This window comes from Equus quagga, chromosome 5 (assembly GCF_021613505.1).
Source record: "Equus quagga isolate Etosha38 chromosome 5, UCLA_HA_Equagga_1.0, whole genome shotgun sequence".
Lineage (NCBI taxonomy): Eukaryota > Metazoa > Chordata > Mammalia > Perissodactyla > Equidae > Equus > Equus quagga.
Window position 1 is genome coordinate 13,740,472 of NC_060271.1, and position 25,371 is coordinate 13,765,842.

General features: G+C 45.2%; 1 protein-coding gene across 11 annotated transcripts in view; it reads right to left on the reverse strand.

Annotated features, from left to right (window-relative positions):
* Positions 1-25,371, reverse strand: part of ARMH1 (armadillo like helical domain containing 1) — a 49,644-nt gene that overhangs the window by 13,578 nt on the left and 10,695 nt on the right. For 9 of the 11 annotated variants that reach the window (XR_006888586.1, XR_006888589.1, XR_006888585.1 and 6 more), the window contains exons 2-7: positions 21,996-22,120; positions 20,711-20,928; positions 15,411-15,479; positions 14,093-14,259; positions 13,036-13,232; positions 10,387-10,471 (exon numbers count right to left, since the gene is read on the reverse strand). Coding sequence is in view for 4 of the 11 variants with exons in the window: in XM_046660816.1 (XP_046516772.1) it covers positions 10,387-10,471; positions 13,036-13,232; positions 14,093-14,259; positions 15,411-15,479; positions 20,711-20,916 (724 nt within the window). In the remaining 7 variants the exon portion in view is untranslated. The remainder of the gene's footprint in view (positions 1-10,386; positions 10,472-13,035; positions 13,233-14,092; positions 14,260-15,410; positions 15,480-20,710; positions 20,929-21,995; positions 22,121-25,371) is intronic. The other 2 variants (XR_006888591.1, XR_006888590.1) reach the window with 1 other exon arrangement.

Sequence of the window (25,371 nt, forward strand, 5' to 3'; positions counted from 1 at the left end):
CCCCAAATAGTTTATTGCTGAAAAATGCTAACCATCATATGAGCCTTCAGTAAGTCAATCTTTTTGCTGGTGGAGGGTCTTGTAAAAAACATAATATCTGCAAAGCGCAGTAAAAAGGGGCGTGTCTGCAGTGACTAATCGTGATTACTAGTTATCATTACTATTATTATTGCTGCTGTAACAGAGCTCTGTGAGGGCCGGGAATTTGTTCCATTTGTCACTATACACTCAGCCCGGTGCCTGCTCTTGTGGAATAAATAAATGAACGAAAGAAAAACTTAAATCATTTAAAAGTAAACCAACAAAGGACATTATCAAGAAAGTGAAAAGACAACCTACAGAATGGGAGAAACCATTCTAATATCCAGAATATATAAAGAACTCTTACAACTCAACAGCAAGAAGACAACAACTCAATTTTAAAGATGGGCATAGGACCTGAATAGATATTTCTCCTAAGAAGAAATATAAGTAGCCAACAAGCACATGAAAGATGTTTAACATCTTTAGTCTTAGGGAAATGCAAATCAAAACTGCAATGAGGTACCATGCCTTCACACCCACGAGAATGGCTATATTTTAAAAAAAGGACAATAACAAGTATTGGAAGCCTGTGGAGAAATTGGAACCCTCAAACACTGCTGGTGGGAATGTAAAATGGTTCAGTTGCTGTGGAAAACAGTTTGATGGTTCCACAAAGGTTAAACAGAATTACCATATGACCTGGCAATTCCACTCCTAGGTATATACACAAAAGAACTAAAAACAGGGACTCAAACATGTACATGTTCACTTGTGTTCACAGCAGCACTATCCACAACAGTCAAAAGGTTTCGGAAACAGCCCAAATGTGCATCAGTAGCTGAACGGATAGACAAATTGTGGTGTATACACACACACACACACACACACAAGGAAATATTATTCAGCCATAAAAAAGAATGAAGTACTGATACACGCTACCACATAGATGAACCTCGAAAACATTATGCTAAATAAAAGAAGCCAGATACAAAAGGTCATATATTGTATGATTCTATTTATATGAAATACCTAGAATAGGCAAATTCATAGAGACAGAATGAAGATTGGTGGTTTCCAGGGCTGAGGGGAGGGGATGGGGAGCAAATGCTTAGGGGCACAGAGCTTCTTTTTGGGGTAATGAAATGTTTTAGAGCTAGACAGAGATGGTGGTTATGCAGCATTGTGACTGTAACGAAACGCCACTGAATTGTTCATTTTAAAATGGTTAATTTAATGTTATGTGAATTTCACCTCAATTTTTTTTATTTTTTAAAGATTAGCACCTGAGCTAACATCTGTTGCCGATCTTCATTTTTCTTCTTCTTCTCCCCAATGCCCCCCAGTACATAGTTGTATATTCTACTTGTGAGTGCCTCTGATTGTGCGATGTGGGACGCTGCCTCAACATGGCCTGATGAGTGGTGCCATGTCCACGCCCGGGATCCGAACCAGTGAAACCCTGGGCTGCTAAAGCGGAGCACGCAAACTTAACCACTGGGCCACGGGGCCGGTCCCCTCACCTCAATTTAAAAAATGCTTTTATGAAGAAAAATGAAGTAAACCAAATCTGTGATTAATTTCTAAGTAAATCATACTTAATCTATGTAGCTGCACCAAACCAAGAACCTAAGGAAAATTAACAATGATATTCTTGCCCACTGCCAGAGTCTCTCCAGGTCTTTGGGGGCAGGGGAAGAGATGTCACACATTCAAAGAATTGCCCACGTCTGTCTTGTTTGGTCACTTAGGGTCACTGTTTCCTGGCACTAATATCTTTAGAGGATTCCACTATGTTCGTGCCGTGCAGTGTGCTCAGCCATTGACCCTGCCGCTGTACTCTGTCGTGATAAGCCACACTTTCAACTTCACTATATGAAACATGATCATTTTATTAGCAAGTCAAGTTAATCCTAGGTTCTAGGTCAAGTAGACAAAAATTTTATTCTCCAAATGACCATTTTTCCAAATTCAAAAACACTTCTATTTTATCATGAACTTATTTCTTACACCTATTTGTTAATTTTTCAACAAGTGTTATTAGATGGGATAGTGGCTTTAAAATATGTCCACAAAATTTCAGTATGCTTCCTTTCTTTTTTTTTGCTGAGGAAGATTAGCCCTGAGCTAACATCTATGCCAATCTTCCTCAACTTTACATGTGGGACACCGCCACAGCATGGCTGACAAGTGGTGTAGGTCTGCATCTGGGATGTGAACCCATGAACCCAGGTTGTTGAAGTGAAGCATCCCAAACTTAACCATTATGCCACAGGGCTGGCCCCTGTATGCTTCCTTTCAAGAGGTGGAGCCCAATTCTCCTCCCCTGAGTGTGGGCTGGACTGAGTGACTGGCTTCTAATGAATAGAGTAAAACAGAAGTGACAATGTGCAACTCCTGAGATTAGATCATAAGATATCGGGACTGCCTCTTGGCTCTCTCTTGGATCACTGGCTCTGGGAGAAGCCAGCTGCCATGTTGTGAGGACCCTCAAGCAGCCCTGTGGAGAGGTCCAGGGGTGAAGAACTGAGGCTTCCTCTCAGCAACTAGCACTAACTCGCCAGCTGTGTTGGTGAGCCACCGTGCCAGTGGCTCCTCCAGGCCCCGTCACGCCTTTGGATGACTGCAGCCCCGGCTGACAGCTTGACTGCAGCCCCACGAGAGATTCTGAGCGAGAACCGCTCAGTTAAGCTGTTCCCAGTTTCCTGACCCACGAAAACTGTGTGAGATAATAATTTATATTTTTTTAGCCACTAAGTTTTGGGGTCATTTGTCAGACGGCAATAGGTAACAAATATTGATGGGCTGATTTAACAGCTTTTGTAGATTTCTGCAAAGTTTGCATATAATAGCTTTCATTTTGTCTTCACAGCAGCATTTTAAGGAATCTTTATTTGTGTCTGCCCAGGTTCTCTGAGCTGCAGTGGCAGGGGTGGGGACGGGGAGGGGGACCTGGAGAAGGAAGCTGTTGGAGGTCACCACCCTGCATGGCCTGGACTGCCCAACCTTGAGAAGAGGGGATGGGGAGAGGGTGGGGCAGAGCAAGGGAGAACGAGGGCCAGAGAGGGGGCCAACAGAGGGCAGAAAGGGGTACCAGGGCAGAGGAGAGGCTGAAGTCCCTGAGAACTCTGAGGTTCCGCCTTCTCCCAGCAATTTCAGGCCCTACCACTGCAACCAGTAGGAACTGCTAGAAACCTGAGGAAACGTATTTTTAGTAAACTGGTAATTTGGTGAAGTGGCCACTCAGAAAATTGGTCGTTTGGCCAATCGATTTTTGGCAAGCATACATTTGGCAAATTAATTTACAATGATTGGTCGGCTTCTAATTAAGTCATACATAGTAATTTTTACATCCTTAAGGTAATAATTTATTTGTAAGAGATATACTAATACATTCGCACACATATATATTTCAAATTCCCAACAAAGTTCATTAATTTCTCCTTCCAAAACCTTTCTATGACTTTGAAATTTCTCTTTTCTGGGGAGGGAGACCAGTGAGCGAACACTTCTGTAGCTTTGGCCTGCTCATCGTGATTAAGTCCCTGCCTGCCACTAATTCCAGGAATAGCAATCCCCCTGGGAGGAAACTGCCATTTTTCACTTCAAAGCAATTATAAATGGAGATAAATTCCAGGCAGGACCGCTTTGGAGAAGTCCTTCCTTAATTTTAATTTTGGCTGTCTTAGGTTAAATGGGATCATCGTTAAAAGAAATTCTAAAATGTTAGTTCTGTGAAAAGAAAAATTAGCAGAGGTAGGTGTCCGGACACTTTCCCTGGTTATTTCTACTTCAAAGTGAAGAACAGACAAGAAGGGACAATCAGAATCTCCTGCAGTGGGGACTAAAAAGCCATTACTTGGTCACATGTTTCCTCTTCCACTCTTTTCTAAGAACCTGGATGGGCAAGGCATTTCCAAGACATTTAACAGTGCTCCCTGACCCCCCTCTTCCGGGGGCACCAGCACAGGGGTGAGGGAGAGGCAATTTTATGAAACCCTCCTCTGGCAGACAAACATATTTCAGGAAACTGCATTAAAATACTGAGAAAGGGAGAAAAAGGAAGAAAGAGGAGCTTATCCCACTTGGACAAACATAGAGCCACCACTGCATATGTTGCCCCCAGCTAACACATGTCCCACGGGAGTGGTTTTAAAACTTGGCCACAGAGTTATTTGACCCTCCTCCCATCAAGATGTGGGGTCTGTGTGCTTCCCTTCACTCTGGGCAGGAAGTGAGGTTGGTCGGAAAAGGCCATGCAGCTTCTGTCTGGAATGTCCTGGAAGCTTGCTCTCAGCTGCCCCCTTTTGGAATCCAGCCACCACGTTGTGAGAAGCCTAAGCTACATGGAGAGGCCATGAGTAGGTGCTGCGGAGTCCTGCTTTCAAGCTCCCAAACGATTCCAGCCCTCTTGAGCTCCCCAAGGCTAAGGCTAGGGCGAGGCAAGTGAGGCATTTGCCTGTGATGCAAAATTTAAAGGAGGGGCCCAGAAACTCAGTAATCAAGAGAGGTACTATTTTAATGCAATCTTTTAAAAAAATCAAATTCAAAGATTCAAATAAAAGATTAATGCAAAAAAAATTCATGACGAACAGCAAATCAAAATGTTAAGTAAAAACAGGATCAGTAAGAGTGCCATGAGGAGCCATATTGGAGCCTGAGGCAAAAGGAAAACTCAGCAATAGTGACCCTCACTAGCCTCACTCTAGTTCCACCTGTGGCTCCCAGCTGTCTTCCAAGTGAGGCCCCAGATAGCACAGAGCAGAAATAATAATCCATGTCTTCTGTGTCCTGTTCAAATTCCTGACCTATATAATATGTGAGAATAAAATAGGGATCATTTTATAACACTAAATTTGGGGTGGTTATAAGCAATAAGTAACCAGAATACCACCCTCTGCAGTAGAGGCCTTAGCTACCTTCCTCCAAGAAAAAACTTCTCTTTTTCCTCCTTCTCCAAACCCTCTTCCTTAGCCCTAAGAACTCTCAGGAAATAAACGGTCTCTTAAGACACACAGCCTCCACTTAGCCATCTGGGCTGAAAAAACTGGGTATTTCAAATTCTATTACCAATACGATGACTGTCAGCACAAAGCAGGGTGTACACATTCAGTCATCCCGATTCATTCATTCCACAAATATTTAAGAGCCTACCGTGGCCAGTGCTGCTTAGTCATTAGAGAAACAGCGGTAAACAAAGATGAACTCTCAGCTCTTCTGCAGCTGACTTTCTGACAGAAGACAGACAATAAACAAGTAAACAAATGAACAAGATAATTTCCGAAGGAGACAAGTGCTATGATGGACAGAGACCTAGGTGGGTGGTGGGAGGGAACGGGGAAGCTTTAGAGAGTGTGGTCGGGAGTGTCTCTCTCAGAGGTGACATCTGAGCCGACACTTGAAGTCTGAAGTCTGAAGACCATCAACCCAAGGTCCGGGAGAAGAGCCTGCCGCGCTTTGCGGGCCAAGGCAGGTGTCTGGATTTCGGTCTAGGTGCAATGGCAAGCTAAGGAGTGACATCTAGTTTACATTTTAAAAGTCATCATTCTGGCTGCAGTGGGGGAATGAATTACAGGGGGACAGAGCAGAAGCAGGAAGATAAGTTAGGGGACAGGCTGTGGATTAGCCCAGGGCGATCACAGTGGGGACGGGGAAGGTAAGTGGACATAGAGCCTAGAGGACTGGGTAACGATGGGATGGGGTGAGTGGTGAGAGAAAGCCGGTCATCTGGTACTAAGTCCTACATCTCTCACTTGAGCAGTTGGGTTGATGGTGGTACCTTTTACTGAAAACAGGAGGAAGAACAGGTTTGGGGAAGAAAATCGAGAGTTCTGTTTTGGCTATAAGTTTCAGATGCGTATTAGATATGGAGAGGAGGGGAGAGATCAGGGCTAGAGATACAGATTTGGTATCTGAATATATAACATATATACGATATTTAAAGCCATGGGACAGACAAAACCACACAGGGAGAAGGTGTAGAGATGGAGATGAGGAGAAGGCTGACTGAGAGTCTGGTGGAGAAATAGGAGAAACTGGCAAAGGAGACTGTGGCAAAACCAGTGGAGGAGGAAACTGGAAGTGGTGTCCTGGAAACCAAGAGAAGAAAGCAAGCTGCTTTTAACTAACTGGGTCAAAAGCAGCTGAGAGATCAAGGAGGAAGAAAATGGAAAGAACGAGTAGCTAGAAGGGAACTTGGGGTCGAGGAGGGGTATGCATCCCTAAACACTATAATTTAATTCTACCTTTTTGGGGGACATGTCTTTCAAATTTCTTTTAATCCACACATTACCAAGGAGGGGCTCTTTTCTAAGATGGGCGATACAGAGCAAATCTGCATGTCGGTGGAGATGATCTGCCAGAGAAAAAGGAAGGAGGTGACAGCAGAGGGAATGTGGGTCAGAGAGCAAGCAGAAGAGGTGGCCTGTGATAGGAGCAGGGACACTGTCGTAATGGGAGAGAGAGGAGAAGGTGGGCACCGGGTCAGGCAGGCTGGGATATTTGGAGGTGGGAAGATGGAGTTCTCAATGAAAAAGGAGGTGAGGCCGTCCCCTGGCTCCACCACTGACACCCAGTGCAGGGGAAGCAGTCACCAGGCCCCCCAAGCCTCTTCATGTCCTATTGTCATCGGACTCCCCGTGAGAATTCCACCTTCCCAGTAGCCCTCTCGGGGGAAGGATGTCATCCCCCTCCACACACACACACACACACACACACACACACACACCCTCCTTCCCCTCCTCCTTCCAAACCATTCATTTTTCTCCTCAATACAAACAAACACAAACAAAATCCCAGTACTTGACATAGTATTTGGCACACCACAGATGTTCAATCAATATTTGTTTTTAAAAAACAAACAAATCCTGCCCTTTTAAGGTTAGTCCGTTCAGCTATATCACACGCTCTTCTTGGTGACGGTCTTCTCTACCCTGATGGTTGCCATCATCCTGGGGGCTCCACCTTGGTCTTGCAATTTGGTGTCCTCAAACTCAGAAAAATTCATCTCTGATTCCCTCCAGTCACCACTGTTAGGACCACATCTAAGACCTGTCAGATCTGCCCTCCCTTGCTTTTGGAGGAGTTTCAGTGGAAGCTGAAAACTGTATTCTCTCCATTAACTTCCATTCTACGGATCATGTGAAATAGTTCCCCCTACTGGACAATTGTCAGTTGTCATGCTGTGGTGGCTGTGTGTTGCTGTGACGCTGAAAGCTATGCCATTGGTATTTCAAATACCACCAGGGTCACCCATGGTTGACAGGTTTCAGTGGAGCTTCCAGACTAAGACAGACAAGGAAGAAGGACCTGGCCACCCACTTCTGAAAACATTGGCCATGAAAACCCTGTGAATAGCAGCAGAGCATTGTCTGATATAGTACCAGAAGGTGAGAGGATGGCGCAAAAAGACTGGGTAGGATTTCGCCCTGCTGTACACAGGGTCACTAGGAGTTGGAATTGACTTGACGGCACTAACAACAAAGTGGACAATCACTACATATGCATGCTCTATAGTCTCAGTTACATGAAGACAGTTTTGAAGTGCCAGTAAAAAAGAATCATTCATTCATTCAACAAACATTTCTTGAGCACCTGTTATGAGTCTGGCATATCTGAAATTATTTTGAGGTGCACAGTTTCACCATTATCACACAAGCAGACATCAAACCAAACAAAGGCAGTGACACAGCTTCATGCTCTTGCTGCCCCTGCCGGTGTTCGTTGTTACATAATAAACGCAGAGGGACTCTGAACTGGGCCAACATGGGAAGAAGCTGGGCCAGTGCCAACTCTGGAGGAGTTCACCAGCATAACTGAAGCTCAGCCATGTTTTCATAAATTTATTCAGCAAACTTCTACTGAGCACCCATAGATGAAGCAGACCCAGTCCCTGCCCTGAAGTTGCTCAGAGGCCTGGAGGAGAAAGGCGTACAGGCAAGTATCACTAACACGATGTGTGTGCAGTGCTCCCTCCCCCGCCACAAGCACGGACCCAGGACCTAGCACTCTCGAGGGACTGTGCTCAGGATATAAGGACAAAAACCACGAAAGCCGCACTGAAACTGTGCACAGCGTATGTAAAGGGCAGTTACTATTCAGGAGATAACTGCTCCAGGGGAGGGAGGTACAGAGGGGAGGAGGGCGCAAGGTGGTACAAAGGAAGGAGGGCTGACATTTGGGCAGGGGTTGACGGCAGGTCCGGGAAGGCCTCAGAGAAGAAACGCTTAAGCTGAGAAGTGACGGATGAGAAGGAGTCGTCATGTTTGCCATGTGGCGGCGGGGTGGAGGGCGGGAGGTCTCATGCCACCCAATCTAGTCTCCTGGGGGTGGTTTGATTATGCTTCCTAACATGATCCCACTGCCAGGCCACTCCCTTGTTCCAGTGCCAGTGACAGCTTTCTGCTGCTAGGTCTGACCTTTACTCAGGCCCCTCCGCCAGCCCACCCCCTCACTGGCAACTCCTCCCCAGCTAGGGGACTCTGCTCCAGCTGGGAATCCATTTCAACATAGCATTACTTCTCACCACACAAGGTCCACACACCCACGCATACCTGCAGGGGTCAAACAAATACAAAATTGACAAAGCTGCTGAAGGAAAAATACGACTGACATTCAATTTCAATGCTGCCTCCAAAAAATAATCGAGATTGGAAGGGAGCCTGCAGACCTTTGTTGATCTTCCCCAGGGTCTCACTTGCATACCTGAACCCCTGTGCCTGCCTGCTCCTTCTGCCCCTCCCAGACTTCCAGGACCTGGGGCTCAGCCTGTCATTCTGGATACAGGAGTCCCGATACGTACTGATGCCCAGACCTTTCCTGCTTAAAGGGCCTCTCTGTCCTGGCCTCCTCAGCCCTGCCCACTCCCCCTTCCATAAGCCATCTCATTCTCTTCACCCAGGCCATTCCCAGTCCTGTTCATTCTCTCTTCCTGGGGCCTCAGTGTCCAGCTGGATCAGCTCATTCCCATTTTGTTATCCGAACCACCCGAAAGGCCTCCCAACTGGCTTCCAGCCTCAGGTCTCCCTGTGGCTCTGGCCCACCATCTTCCCGAGGCAGTGCTTTCCCTCTCTCATGCCCCTTTCACTGTTCACTTTTCAATGGCTCCGTGCTGCCCACTGAGACAGTGCCACTACGCCATCTGATATTCAAGGTGCTCTGCAGTCTGGTCCTGGCCTCCCTTTCTAGGTCTGCCTGGACCGAGACCTCTGCAAACGTCCATCAAGTGATCTGCCTGTCACTCCCCATACACATCTTGTACTTCCCTATTTCTACGCCTTCCTTTATTCCATTCCCCTTTCCAGAACGCCCTCCTCTGCTCCTTTCTACCTTCCCACATCCTTCCCATTCTCCAAGGCTCAGCTCGACACCACCTTCTCAGTGAACCCTTCCTTGATCTCTCCTGTAGAAAACAGAATCTCCTTTCTCTGATCCACTATAGGAACAGGGAAGGAAATAACATCCTGTAAACATCTGTCACGTGCTACACGTTAAAAGCATATGCTTTGGAGTCAGACAGATCTGGTTTGAATCCAGTTAGCTGTGTAATCTTGGGAAGCATACTTAATCTCTCTGTGCTTCAATGCTTATGTTCGAAAAAGATGAAAATACCTACTCCCATCATTCATTCATTTGAACATTCAAATACCTAATATGTGCCAGGCTCTGTACTCTTGTGGTTATTTTGAGAATTAAATGAAATGATGCATGGAAAGTGGCTGGCACATAGGGGTACTCAATAAATGAAAACTTTTTCTTTTTTTTAAGATTGGCACCTGAGCTAACAACTGTTGCCTTTTTTTTTTTTTCTGCTTTATCTCCCCAAATTCCCCCGGTACATAGTTGTATATCTTAGTTGCATGTCCTTCTACTTGTGTCATGTGGGATGCCGTGTCAATGTGGCCTGACGAGCAGTGCCATGTCTGCATCCAGGACCGGAACTGGTGAAACCCTGGGCTACTGCAGCAGAGTGTGCAGACTTAACCGCTCAGCCATGGGGCCAGCCCCTGAAAACTTTTTAATACTACCACTATCCAATTTAGTTTCTTAGAAAAAGGACAGTCCTCAGTGATTTCTGTTTAGAGGGGAAGCACCACAGAAGATTGGGAACCAGAGCCAGCTTTGGACCCAGGCAGATTCTAACAACTATTAAAGCACCATCTGGCTGATTCGGGGCACAGAATGTGACTGTCATTTTCTGAATAACTTGCCCGTCAATACCAATCCAGCACCTTCCATCCGCCAAGGCTAACCAGGACACTCAGCAACAAGGCTCTTTTTGAACAGGAGAAAACTTTTAAGAGCTAGTCTGCCTAGCTCTCACTGCCACCTTCTGCAACCTGGAGCAGACCCAGCCACCTCCCCTACCTTCATACTGGACTTCCAGGTGCATCGTGCGTAGTACCTTCAGCACGCAGTCCACGATGCTGGGGTGTGTGGCTCCAATGATTGACTGACAAGACAAACAACAGGACAAGGCGGTTACTCTCTAGAGCTTGTCCACCTGGAACAAATGAAAAACAGACTTCCAAAGAGGTAGGCAGCCTGGCTGAATGGGGAGAGGGAGGGCCGTGGGGAGTCACTGGGCCTTGGCCTGGCACCAGAGAGGTAAATTTCCTCTCAAGAGGAGGGGCAGAGATGGGCAGCCAAGAATTAGACTGAGCGTCTGGTGAAGTTGCCATTGAACGCTCTAGCTCAGGAGGCATTCAGTCAAGGCTAGCCGGCCACCTGCTAGAGGTGCAGGGACGAGTCAGCTGCCTTGCCAGGGGGAGGGCGGGCATAGGCCGGGGAGCGCATAACTCATCCAAGATCCTAAATCTTCTCTCCCTCAGGAACCTCTCCCAATTGGGCAATCAATCCTCTCTTCTACATCTTCAACCTTTGCCCACGTATTGGTTCCATCCTTTAGCTCTGAACATCCTCAAACTCACCCAGATTGAACAACATTGTCCTTCAACTCTGTCTTCTCTCACTGATGCTCGTTCTTTCCTTTACATCTAACCTTCGCAGGGGAAGCCACTTCTTCAGCTTCCATGCATCCTTTGACAGGCTGCTGCAATTTAATTTTTCCTGCCATAGGATGGTCCCCTAATTCACCAAAACTTTTCCTGCTGGGACCATCTTTTGGTTCTAGTGGTACCTAATCTCTCTGTTGTATTTGACCCAGTTGATCATGTCCTCCTTATTGAAACTCTTTTCCCTTCATTTGCACAGCCCTGTCTTTTTCCTGTTTTCCTTTTCTGGCTTTCATTGCTCTTTTTCAGAGAGCCAGGGTGGTTTATGGCAAGAATAAGGACTTTGGAGTTAGAGAGAGTTGGATTTAAATGCCCACTTAGTAAAGACCTCCTCCTTAGTGTGTGGCCTTTAATAAGTCATTGAACACCCCCTAAGACTCAGTTCCATCATCTTTAAAATGGGGGTAATAATATCTGCCTCCATTGGCTATTGTGAAGGCTAAAAGAAATAGTGTAAGTAAGCCCCTAACACAATGCCTGGCACGTAGGGGTCACTTAATAAATGGAAACTGAAAATAATAATGATAATTAGACTTTTTTGCTGGACCTTCTTCCTCAGCTCATCTCTTAAATGTTGGCAGTGTTCTCTCTCATCTTACCTGGCACATTCTACCTGGGTGATCTTATTTACTTCCATTGTTTCCATTGTCACTTCTCTGCTCACAAAATCCGAACTGCCATCCTCATCTCGGGTGTTTCTCTGGAGCTTCAGATTTTTGTTTTCTACTGTCTAATGGACATCTCCACTAGATGTCCTGAACAGCAATTCCTCAACTGAACCAGGAATTGGAATTACCTGGGGAGCTTAAAAAGCAAAAGCAGGGCCTGGCCCTGTGGCTGAGTGGTTAAGTTCACATGCTCTGCTTCGGTGGCCCAGGGTTTCCCCAGTTGGGATCCTGGGCGCTGACATGGCACTGCTTGTCAAGCCATGCTGAGGTGGCGTTCCACATGCCACAACTAGAGGGACCCACAACTAAAAATACACAACTATGTACCGGGGGGGGGGGGGGGGTTTGGGGGAAAAAAAGAAAAAAAAAAATCTTAAAAAAAAAAAGCATTACCAAAGGCCTCCTGAGAGCTGTCAGATTCTTTGGGAGGGGGGCTCAAGATTCAGCACTTTTTGCACAAGTGACCTATCTATGTCTTCTGCAGCCAGCTTGGTCTGTTCCTAGACAGGCACTTGGGAGCCACCAAGGCTCATCAAGTTTATTGGGTCAAAACCTAACTCTTCCCAGATCAAATTGGTTTTTCCTGCTCTCTCCTGGTGGCACACAGCTCACCCTGCTGTCTGATCTAAGGTTGGGTGCCATCTTTGCCTCCTTTTCTTGTACTGCCCCAAATCCCATGCACTCTGTCTCTAAAATGTCTGTCCCATCTGTTTACCTCTATTCCCACTCCCACAGTTCAGCACTTACCATCTCTCTGATCTCTTAACTGTCCCCCTGCCTCCAGCCCACCCTGGAGCTATTGTCAGGGCTTTTGATGGTTCGTCTCAAAACCACTCTTGGAGCTTCTCCTCCCTCCTTACTAGGCACGGTGTCTTCATGTGGTCACCATGCCCTACATCTGACTTTGCTCGCATTCCAGGGCACTGTCTGAGAGGCAGGCAGAAGCCAACAAGAGAAATGGAGCTTTCCCAAGCACTGGAGATCTGGCCTCTTCACTTACATGCTGTCTACAAATGCACTGTGATTCTTTCCCTATCCAATTGACTCTTTTAATCTTTTCTACAGTCCTTTCATCATCCTTGTTGCTTGTCTCAACCACTTTTAAGTCTGCCAACATCTTTCTGATCCTTAAGTAAACAGGACAAATCACTCTGCTGGGAGACATGAACTCTCTGCCCTGCCTTGGCCTTCTGGAAGTAACGCTGATTGAACAGCAGACATGCAGTGGGAGGCTGAGCTATGTTTCTCATGCCTGCGTGGAGTGCCACTGTGGAAGGTAATTGTAAGATTACTGTGTTTGAATCAGAACCACAGGAGCGTGTGCCTGGGCTCACCTGGGCAGTCCTGAGAGTCTGCAGGGACAGCTGCTGAGCTTTCGGGGACGCACAGGGCAGCAAAGCTATTAGACCTTTGTATACTTGATTCTGGTACTTGGGATTACCGTGGACCAAAGAATCCAACAGAACTTGCACTTCTTCCTGGGTCTCTTCTGACTTAGACTTTGCCAAAAATTCTGCTATGGATCGTACACCTGAGCAAAGAAGAGAGGAAATGCTAAATTGGAAGGGACTTATGAAAACAATCCTCACTCCAGATTATATAATATGAGGTAATAGGATTAAAATTGGAAAGCGTGCATTTTTGAATGCTAAATGGTAACTAACATCTGTGTCGCGCTCACCAGTTTACTAAATGTTTTGAGAAATACCACTGCATTTAATCTCAGAAACTTTACCCAGAGGGAGGTGTTAGTCCCACTTAATGGATAAATACACTGAGGCTCAGAGAGGCCATGGGGAGACAGAGGAGAACCATGAGAAAAGTGCAGTGAGGGAAGTGCTTTGAAAAAGGGCTGCATGGGGATGGCATCTCCTTTACATGCCTCCATCAGAGCACTTGAGAGAACATACTGAAATCACTGGATTATCTACCTTTCTCACCACACTGTAAGCTATTTGAGGACAAGGACTGTATTTCATTCATCTTTGTATTCTCAGTACCTTAGCATATACCTAGCTCACACATTCAATGGTTTTATTTCAATTTTATTTCTAGAGTTATTCATAACTCACTTAATTTCACAAAGGACTTTTAGGCAATGGCTCAATAAATCTTTTTTGAATGGATGCATGCAAGAGGATATATTTAAAATGGAGAAGTATTTCCAAAACCACCATGGAAAGATTTGAGCAAATGATGACTCAGGAAAATCATAAACCTGGGTATTCTGGTGGTGACATGAACAGGAGCTAATTGAGTCCACTGTACACAATGCTTCCCGTGCAACCAGTTCCATGACGCATTTTCCTACAGCAGTGCTGAGTGCTGCCACCCTAAACCCAGGCCCTAGGAGACACGGGAATTAACATCCTTATCATATACAGTACCCACCATAGCTTTCACAAATGAGCTCCTTGTACTTCCTGCCAGAGTTTGCAACAACCTGAAGTAGCTTGATGGATTCCTTCTTGTCTTCCTCCTTGATCTTCTCCAGCCCAAGTATTTCCAAGAGCGTTAAGACACCTCCAACCTCAAGAAATTCTATAAGGTACCGATTACTGTCCAGAGGGATAGAAGAGTAGAAATAAGCCACTTGTCAAGTTCCTTGGCGCTAACGTTTCTAAGGGCATCTCAAGGACCTTTCCTTACATACTCTGCCTTCCTATGCAGGAAGTGTGCATGGGTAAAGTAACACAATAGTTTGGAAATTTTTTCTTCTAGCAGGAAATGTAAAAGCTAAATACAATGGACGTTTCTTGTGTGTGGCTTTCCAGCATCTGTTCCTCTTCTTCTTGAAATAGTACCTCAGCTGTCCCTTGGGGAATCACCCCCCTGCCACTCACGGGCCATGTGTTTTTGGTGACAGGGCACGTGATCCTTCGGACTGCAGTAATTGCTGTTGTTTTGTTTTTTTTTTTTGAGGAAGATTAGCCCTAAGCTAATATCTGCTCCCAATCCTCCTGTTTTTGCTGAGGAAGACTGGCCCATCTTCCTCTATATGTGGGATGCCTGCCACAGCATGGCTTGCCAAGCAGTGCATAGGTATGCACCCGGGATCTGAACCGGCGAACCCCAGGAAACCAAAGCAGAACAGGAGAACTTAACTGCTGCACCACTGGGCCGGCCCCAGGACTGCAGTAATTGGTTGGGGCCAGGCATGTTGGGACCTATGTTTGTCCAATGAGGCTCAAAGCCCAGGACTCTCTTGGGAACCCTGGGGAAAGACATGCTCTCTTTTTGGTGTGGCTGAGCTAGAAGGATGCATGTCTGGAGCTTCTGAGGACCACAGCACATGGAGGCCTATGAACACAGAGGAGAAGAGAGCTGAGAAATGGAGAAAAAGAGAGAGGGAGCGACCAGGTACTGATGACATTTTTTGAGCCCCTGGATCCAGTCAGGCTTGAAATATAGATTTCTACCCTCTGGGCTTTCCAATTAAGTGAGCTAATAAATTTCCCTTTTTCCTGATCTGAGTTGGTTTTCTATAATTCACAACCAAGAAGGTGCTGACTAGTCAAGTGTCAATGGAGAACATGGGATGGAGGGGCAGCTAGAGCAGCACATCTGACACCACCCCTGGGCCCATCCCGAGGGCTACTAGGTACCCCCTGATAACTGGAGGCCCTGGTCCCATTTGGTATGAATGCCAAGGACACCATGAGCCCCATATGAAACTGAGACCCCATAATTTCTCTAGAATAGAACTCACCTGCTTACAGCTGACAAGAAGATGCCAATGGACCTTAAAAGCTTATCTAAACATGAGCCAGTCATATAGCTGTATAATAAGTTAAAGAGTGAATTTCAGGGTGGTTTTCCACAGAGAGACCAGATCCTGTGTCTGATCCCTGACACCACCTATGGCCCAGGATGAACAACAGCTGAACTATGTCCTTCATCTGAGAGGGGCCAGCAGGTTGAAGGGGAAGTGGTAACACACACAGGGTAGGGGAAAAGGGAGTGCTGGCGGGCATGTTCATGGTCCTCCAGGAAGCTTTTCTGGGGTAGTTCGGCCACCTTGGCTCTGACAGGCCCCCTAGAGAGCAAGGAAGTTCTGATGAATAAAAGGTGCATGGAGAAAGCTGGGGGTCAATTTTCCAAGTCTCTGTATGCCATGAACGTTACATCCTTGGGTCTTAGCCCAGTTCATTACTTTGTGCCTCATTTTTAGACTTCTCTAAAAATAACCAGCTTTATCATTAATTCTCAATTTTGTACTTGCTCAAAGCTTTACACTGGAGGTCACTATCTTTATGAAGAATCGCGTGTCTCCCTAATAAGAACGACAGGAGATGGTGGAAAAATTAAACTCTGATTTAAAACAACCTAAGTATTTAGAGTTATTTTTTAATGTGAGCTTTTGCAAAAACTTTCATTGTAATAAAGCACCCAGAGCACGCATCAGCTGGGATACAAGGTATGAAATCAAGCTACAACAGAAAAGGAACCAGTCAACAATTACTAGGCTCATAACACATCACAGGCTCTTAGAACACTTAAGAAATTAGCTGAAATTATTGCAGCTCATGGAGGATGACTGAGAGCTTCCAAGACTGATAAAGGCTAATGTAATGGGTTGGAGGTAATGGTGCTTTGTTGCAGGGGAGGGTGCGTGAGGCAAATTATCTCTGCTGCACCCTGGTTCCCAGGATGCCAATAGAAGTAGAGACAGATTGGCTCATTAGGAAAGGCTCTTTACTGCAAACACAGTGCTTGCTCTGGAGCCAGGCTCCCCTGCCTGTTGCCACTGTAGCTGGGAGCCAGGCTATCAGCCCACACGGGACTCTCTGTATTCCTACATTGTCCTCCACCCTGCTCCCCCAAAGCCCCAGCCCCCAGTCCTGTCTTAGTACCTCCTCCTCTTGTCTTCAGTTACCAGGAAGGCTGACCAACTTTTGTCACCTTCTTTTCTTCTGTCCCAGGTTAGTCTAATTTTCACAGCCACTCACTATACATATTTCTGGTCTGTTATTTCCAGCAATTAGTTCCAGAAGTTTGCCACAGTAGCAGCAGGAGCTAACAAGTACTAAGCATTTATTGTGTGCCATGCACTGTGCTAACTGCTTGGCTTGCATTGTCTCGTTTAATCCTCCCCACACCCTGCAGTGGGTGCTATTACTATCTCCGTTGACTTCATGAGGAAACAATCTCAGACAGCTTAATGACCTGTCCAAGGTCCCCAAGTTAGCTGATGGAACCAGGGTTTGGACCTAGGCAGTCTAACTCCAAGTCAGTGTTCTTACTGTCAGGCTTTCCTGTGACCTTGTGATATAACAGAGAAAACAGACTGGTTGAGGTAACCCCATCTCTCCTCCACAGCCCTCCAGGTATGGTGGATTTTGAAGGCAAACAAATCAATATAGCATCATTATGTTGGGTTGGAGGGAGTGGGGCTATTTATGCAGACTATCTCCCTGTAGGGTGTTGTAGGTGGAACTGTGGGTCTGCACTGTCCACTGGGTGGGAGACACTGAAGCAGAGTGGATGGTGTATGCGCTTTGGACCAGGCAGACCCTGAGTCAAACCTTATCTCTGCCATTCACTAGTAAATTACTCAGCCTTTTCAAGGCTCACCTTTCTTATCTATAAAATGGGATAATACCAATCACTTATTAGGCTTGGTGGTAGGCTCCATTGAGATAATACTTATACATCACATAGCTCAGTGCCTAGAGCATAAAAAGACTCAATAAATGGTAGTAATAATTTTGTCATTATAATATATAAATCCTTAGATTTACTGATCTATTCTGGTAGTTCAAGGTTAAAAAAGGGTTTTGAGGCTTATGTGGAAGGTGACAATTAATTTTGCAAAACATAATGATGCTATATTGATTTGTTTTCCTTCAAAATCCACCATACCTGGTGGGCTGTGGGGGAAGGTGGGGTTACCTCAGCCAGTCTATTTTCTCTGTTGTATTACAAGGTCACAAAAAGTTATGAAACTATGAATAATTTCAGGTGCAGAAATGGAACATATGACTACATATTAAAAGGGTGGTTCATTCATTCATTCAATCAGCATTGGCGGTGTCCATTCACGTTGGGCCCTCTGATTGGCATGTAGGATATGGAGGAGAACGATACCATGAATAAGTACAATGACTGAGTAAGAAAGGAAGTGGGCTGAACGCAGAATTCTGGGAAACACTAACATTTAAGGGATGGCTGGGAAAGATCCCACAATAGTGACCGAGAAATAGCAATGGGAGAAGGTGGAGAAGACAGCTTAAGAAGGGACAGTGGGCAAGCAGGGCCGGGGCTAGGGTGAGGTGAGCGAGGTACTTGCTTTGGGTGAGAAATTTAAGAGGGCACCAAAAAACTCAGTAACCAAATAATATTTCAATGCACTATTTTAAAAATCAAAATTAACACAAAAAAATCCATGATGAATAAAATATTAAAATTTTAAGTAAAGATAGGATCTGACCCTGCCTCACCCACCTCATCCTGTGGTCAAATGGAAAATGTTGTTAAGTAAGATAAGGAAGAAAAAGGTAGTTTAGACTCGGTGACAAAGAGGTTGCTGATAACCTTGGTGAGGTTAGTGTCATGAGTTTTGGGGACGAAGCCAGATTTATAGGTGCTGATGTTTCTCCAAGCATCATCTTTGGACCACAGGCATCAGAGTCACCCAGGGTGCTTATGAGAAATAAAAGGTCCAGGGATCCTCCCTCAATCTACTAAATCAGAAGCTTTGGGGTGGGGAAGTAGACTGGTAATCTGCTTTTTAAACCCCTTTTTTTTTTGGTGGGGAAGATTCGCCCTGAACTAACATCTGTGCCAATATTCCTCTATTTTGTATGTGGGATGCCTCCATAGCACGGCTGATGAGTGGAGTAGGTCTGCACCTGGGACCCAAACCCATGAACCAGGCCACCAAAGAAGAATGTGTGGAATTTTAACCACTTGGCTATGGGGCCGCCCCCTAAACCTCTTTTATGCACGCTAATGTCTGAGAACATTGGGTCAATCTAAAGATGTATTCAGTGGTATTCCATTTGGCCTGTGTTCTAGGCCTGAGTCTGATTAATAATTTTATCAATGATTTAAGTGTAAGAAAGAATGCTGTGTCTATTTAAGCCTTTAGTTCTGTTCAGTGAACATGTATTAAGCATCCATTATGGGCCAGGTATTGTGCTAGGTGTTAGCAACAAAGAAATGAATAGAACAGATGCAATTCCTGCCCTTGGAGAGTTTACAATCCAGTGGGGGCAGAGACATATTAAGCAGGCAATAGGAATAAAATGTTACGACTATTAAGATGGAGGAAGTGCTATGAGTATATATAAGAGAGGAACCTAAGCCAGTCTGGAGCTCAGAAAAGGGCTTCCTAAGAAGGTGACGTCTAAATTGAGACCTGAATAATGGAGTAGGGATTAGACAAATAAGGAGGAGGTGTAGAGAAGAGGAGAGGGTTCAAGCAAAAAGAAAAATACATAATAAAAGCTTCTGAGATGAATCCATAGAATGCTATGGGTACACAAAGCAGGAATATCCTCAAATCCCCCCATCACTCAAACCATCACCTCAATGGTGACCAAATCTGTCTTCAGCCCCAGTCTGCCTCTGGAGCTCCTGAGCACAGGCAGCTGAAACACAACATATCCCAAACCAAACTTATCTACTCCCAAACTCGCTCTTGTATTCTCTTCCTACACAATGGCACCCCATTCACTCAGTTTCCAAGCCAGAAACATGAGAGTCATTCCATGGCATATAAGGGAGATGGTTATGGGATTAATAGGTTTGGAACTCAGATTCCAGAGAGAAATTTGGGCAGGGGTACACATTTGAGAGTCTTTAAACTGGAGTGGTGTTGACATCATGACAACAGATTAGAGCACTCAGGGAGAATCTGAGTGAGCAGACAAGAGGGAGGCAGAAGAAACACCAACATTTAAGGGATGGCTGAAGACGAGAATGAACGGACAGAAACAAAGGAGAAAACCATGGGAATTGGTATCACAGACACCAAGGGAAGAGTGGTGTTTTTTTTGTGTGTGATATGGTCTATATGTGCTTCTTTTTCTTTCTTTGTTTTTTTATTGAGGTACAATTGACAGGTAACATTATATTAGTTTCAGGGAAGAGTGTTTTAAGAAGTGGGTTGATTGACGAATGCAACTGGATGGTCATGTATAAGGACCTAGGATGTAGTTACTGGGTTTTGCCATTAGAAAATCATTAATCACCTTGTCAACACCCGCATCAGTGGAGGAGGGTACAGAAGTCAGACTGCAGTGGGTGGAGGAGAAAAGGGAGGTGAGGAAGTGGAGACAGGGAAGCCAAACAACCTTTTCAAGAAGCTTCATCATGAAGGGCAGGAGCTAGGTGCAACATAGACAGGGATTGAATTACAATTTTTAAGGTAGAAGAGATTTGAGCATATATAAATGCTGATGAAAAAGCTGGTAATGAGGCAAAAATGAAGGCTATAGAGAAAGAATAAAGTCCCTAAGGAGATGGGAGAGGATTCAAGTGCAGGACAGATAGAGGATTAGCCCTGGACAGAAGGAACACCCACTTCAACTATGATGGAAGCAAAAGAGGTTAGGAGTGAGAATGAGGATGTACCAGTAGGTTGGGAAGATAGGAAGTTGAGGGAGTTCTTGACTTTGGGGATGATATATTTTTTTTTTTTGAGGAAGATTAGCCCTGAGCTAACTGCTGCCAATCCTCCTCTTTTTGCTGAGGAAGACCGACCCTGAGCTAAGATCCATGCCCATCTTCCACTACTTTATACATGGGACGCCTACCACAGCATGGTGTGCCAAGCAGTGCCATGTTCGCACCTGGGATCTGAACCGGCGAACCCTGGGCCACTGAAGCGGAAGGTGCGCACTTAACTGCTGCGCCACTGGGCCAGCACCAGGGATGATATTTTGATCACCAGTTGTCCTGTTCTAAAATCTCAGAGAGAATCAAGAGAAGGGCTCCCTCAACAATCATCGTTCCTTTTTTTCTTTTGAAGATTGTCTATTTTTTTTTCTGTTCAGCAAAGGATACGTGAGTCTAAGCCAGGTGGTCAAGCGCACCAGGAACAAGCTGGCTCCCTGGGAAAACTCCTGCTCCAGTTCAGGGGCAGTCTTGCCTTGGTTGGTTTCAATGAAACTGTCGAGGATGTGACTCCTTGCGACTTTGCCGGCGTTGTCCCAATCTTGTAAAAAACTCAAGAGCCGGCTAATTGCTGCCTGTTCCTTTATAGAGGTCATGGTCAGTCAGTTCTGAAGTTGGTTACAGAGGGAGGGAAAACAGACAGGTTACCAAAATATTTAGAACCACGCAAGTCCTGCAGCTTACTCAATGGGTTTTGCTTTTCCAGCAGTCACCTGGAGACAGGGTGAGCCTCTGTCATCCACACGGATGTAGTGACATTCAAAATACACCTCTAGGACTGAGCACCTGCTGCTCGAACAGGGAGCATCTAGCTGTGTTGTAATGGAATTAAGAATATTAAGGTAATAAACATCTGCTTCACGTTTAAGAGCTAAATGTTACCTCTTTGGCTTCCTGCTGATGCTAGCAACTAAAAGGACCACAGGTTCTGGCTGAGATGAAGGTGCTTGCTAAAAACCTGGGCCTCTCTCGCCCCTCACTTCATATAGAGTCAGAGATTTGGGGTCTTTAGATACCAGGCCCCCTCTTACGCCCATCAGCCAAGGTAACTGCCCCTTCACCTCATACCTTGGGCTTTTATACTAATTCTCTTAAAAACAACTTTTAAAGAAAGTTAGTGGGAAGAACAAGTTCCTATTGTATAGTTGGATTAATGGGCTGTGGTTTGTAGGAGTCTGTGTCCTTGGGAGAGTGTTTTCAGTGGGGGAGGGAGGGTTTAAAATAAACCCGTTTTCCAAAAATAGTTGTGATTGAAAGTGTTATTATCCATAACAAATGTTAGTGCTGATGGGAAAGAGGCATGTGTGATTCCTTTGTCTAACAGACAAGTGAAAGTCATATTTCACATTATCATGGGGTTTTCTGTGATTTACAGAATATTTGTGAAACATTACTTGCAGAGGCCATGATTGATATGGAGAGAACAGCTTGTGTGTAAGGGAGATGTGTATTTCACGAAGACTGTTCAACATGAAATTTACAGTCCCATAAAGTGCTTCTACATCTTTGCCAGAGATCTAGTTAAAAGGACTTTACAGTCTGAAACATCCTAAAATTGATTCTAAATTAACGTTTCCTCACATGTATTTGAGATATTGACGGGGCCCAGCTATCAGAATTTTATTAGGATGCAATAATCTGAGGCATGCTGAGACAGACATACATACACACCAACCTCCACTACTCCCCAGAGGACACTGGAGATGTGCTCCCAGGAAGGGCGTCCACGTAGCCTCGGGAATGGAGACAACCACAAAATCCTGTCAGCCTTAACAGCCACGTGAATGACTGTGGATCAACCTAAACACAAAAAGGACCAAACTCCTCATGGGATCAAGCATCAATCACAGAATGACATTACAACCCTAAGGCTGTGAATAACTTTCAGAGGCTGTGGCCACCTTCAACAGCCAAACTGGCCTCAAGAAAACGGGGATGAGCGGCTGTTCTAGACCCCAAGGAGGAGGGGTTGAAACACCACCATTCGCTTTACAGGCAGGAAAGCACCCGATCCCCCTGCCCCGCCATGGATGGACCCTTTCTAGCATCAAAACTCAAAGTGCTATCAGAGATGCACCTAGAAATTCTAGGAGACCGAGTGTGGGAAACTTCAGCTGGACACTCCACATTATGGCCCCTGGAAGCTTCTTTGGATCTTGGTTCTCCCCTATCTGCTTCTTGTTTTAACAGGAAAAGAAAACCAACAAATGGCAGCTTTAAAGGTCACAGTGATACAGCCGTAAATCAGTAAATTTGTAGTGAAGGCACACCATGAGGCACTCTGCAAGGTGCTGTGGGAGATGCGGAGGTGAGCACGGCACTGCCAGGGGCCTCGAGGAGCTCCGAATCTTGTGGTAGAGTGGAAGAATATGAGAATTGGAGTCAGACTGGGTTCAAGGCCCAGCTCCCCACTTGCTATTTGCAATCCTCCAGTCTCATTCCAGAGGCAACCACTTTCAACTCTTTTGGCTATTTCTTCTGGTGTTTACCTCCAATATTTCCAAAAAATGAGTTTACAGTACTTGCTATGGGCTGAAGTGTGTCCCTCTCACCTCCAAATTCATATGTCGAAGTCCTAATCCCAGGACCTCAGAATATGGCTGTATTTGGAGGTAGGGTTTTTAAAGAGGTAATTAAGTTCAAATGAAGTCATTAGGGTGGGCCCTAATCCAATATAACTGCTATCCTCGTAAGAAGAGCTTAGGCACGGACACATGAAGAGGGAAGGCCATGTGAAGACACCATCTACAAGCCAAGGAGAAACGTCTCGGAAGATGCCAACCCTGGGACACCTTGATCTTGGACGCATGGATCAGAGCCTCCAGAACTGTGAGATAATAAATTTCTGTTCTTTAAGCCACCTGGTCTGTGCCACCTTGCTATGGCGGCCCTAGCAAACTAATACATTACTATTACTTGATTTATCAATTTTAGGCACCATTTATTTCTTATTCTGGCAGTTGTGGAATTAGCTGTCTTGCACGACTCTAACCCCCATTTTTTCTCCCCTTATCTTCATCATATAGTTTTCCACAATTTATAGTTAAATCAATAGTTAGTTTACGTTATTGACCAAGTAAATAAACACTGTTCACCCAAGCTGTAAACTATTATTACATTTTCTTTCCTTACAAGTTGGTTTTACCTGGAGTTAATAATTGTTTCTTTCTTCAATTGTTTAGTTTTCTAAGTACCTAGAGCTATTTTCTTCCGAATGTTCCAAACACATAGCAATGTTTTTTCTAAGTGTTCAATTCCTAACTCAACAGTTCCATCTGGTCTCTGGAGACCTCTGTCCCACAGACCTCTGTCTTTCTGTTCCAGTTTGCACTGGTTGCTCCCTAAGCCTGGTACACAATGTCGTCCTGGGATTTCCTTTTGCCAGTCTTCTCTGTTGACTGCCCTATTTCCCGGATCCAACTCTTCCTCCTTCTTGGTTTACTCTCTAATTTTGTTGAAGCACATTCTCCAGTAACCTCCTAAGAAATGAAAATTATTTTTTGTGTGTCCTTGAAAGTCTGAAAGAACTTTGACTTTGTGCTGGATTGCTTGGGGATAGAATTCCATGTTACCAATAAGCTTCCCTGGGATTGAGCTTCCCCAATGCTGCTGTTGAGACTTCTGATGTCATCCTGATTCCTGTGTCTTTCTTTGTCTGTGTCTTGTTTTTTCACTCTTGACACTTTTAAAACCTTTTCTGACACTGTATGATGATATGCCTTGGTGCAGGTCTTTTTCATTTATTACACTAGGCCCTTGGTGGGCTTTTATTATTCTTTTTTCTTTGAGGAAGATTAGCCCTGAGCTAACTACTGCCAATCCTCCTCTTTTTGCTGAGGAAGACTGGCTCTGAGCTAACATCCATGCCCATCTTCCTCTACTTTATATTTGGGATGCCTTCCACAGCATGGCTTTTTGCCAAGCAGTGCCATGTCCGCACCTGGGATCTGAACCTGCGAACCCCGGGCTGCCAAGAAGCAGAATGTGTGAACTTAACTAACCATGGCGCCACCAGGCTGGCCCCTTTTTTTTTTTGGTGGGCTCTTTTAATCAGGCGCTGTGGCCTTCAGTTTTTGGAAATTTCATCAGGCCGCAACTAGTCTTTACATTGAAGAACTCATAAATGTCACTCAGTGGAGGGTTTTTTTTTCTTCCTGTGGTCCTCCAGGCGTCTGGAGACTTTTCTACTTCCCCAGGGAGGGTGAAAGGGTGGGGGTGCTAAATGCCTGGCTGCTGGCATTCTGGGGTAGGGTGGGGTGGGGTGGGACAGGGGCTGGGGCCGCCACAATGCGGTGTGTGGACCCTGTCTCCATCACTGTTTTCTACCCTATAGCTCATCCCTGCCTTTCAAACTATGCCTGAGGTCCCTGAGTATGGAGGCCTCCAGAGTCCAATTTCCTTCCTCCTTATGCAGCAAGAGAATTTAGAGCAGCGGTGCGGCTGTTGAGAGAAGAGCTGTGGGGTGAGGGCAGAGTGCTCTGCATACAGACTTCAGCCAATCCCCCGATGTTAACCTCATTCTTCATTCCTGACCTTCCGTAGTAACTTGTGCTTCCAAGCATTAAGCGTCTTAAGAGGTTAAACTGGGTGAACCGACTTGCTTCTTGTTGGTAATCTCCTCTGGTTGGCACTTAGTTTGTAATTTCTTAGGGTGCTTCAAGCCAGGTAACATTCCCCACCCTGCCTTCTACCTTCCAAATATTTGTTGAACTTTCATCTGCTGTTGCCTCCTCTGAACTTCTGTGACTTAATCCTTTTTATATTTCTTTAGTGATCTGTCAGTGAGATTTTGAGAGGTAGCGGGAGATAAAGGGCAGCAGTCGTATTTAATCAAGTCTCCAGCCATTTTTCTTCAAAATAAGATTTGATGAGGATTGCAAAAAAAAAAAAAAGACCCATTAAATACAATTTTTTTTTTAAAAAGATTGGCACTTGAGCTAACGTCTGTTGCCAATCTTCTTCTTTTTGTTTTTTCTGTTCTTCTCCCCAAAGCCTCCTAGTACATAGTTGTATATTCTAGTTGTAGGTCCTTCTGGCTCTGCTGTGTGGGA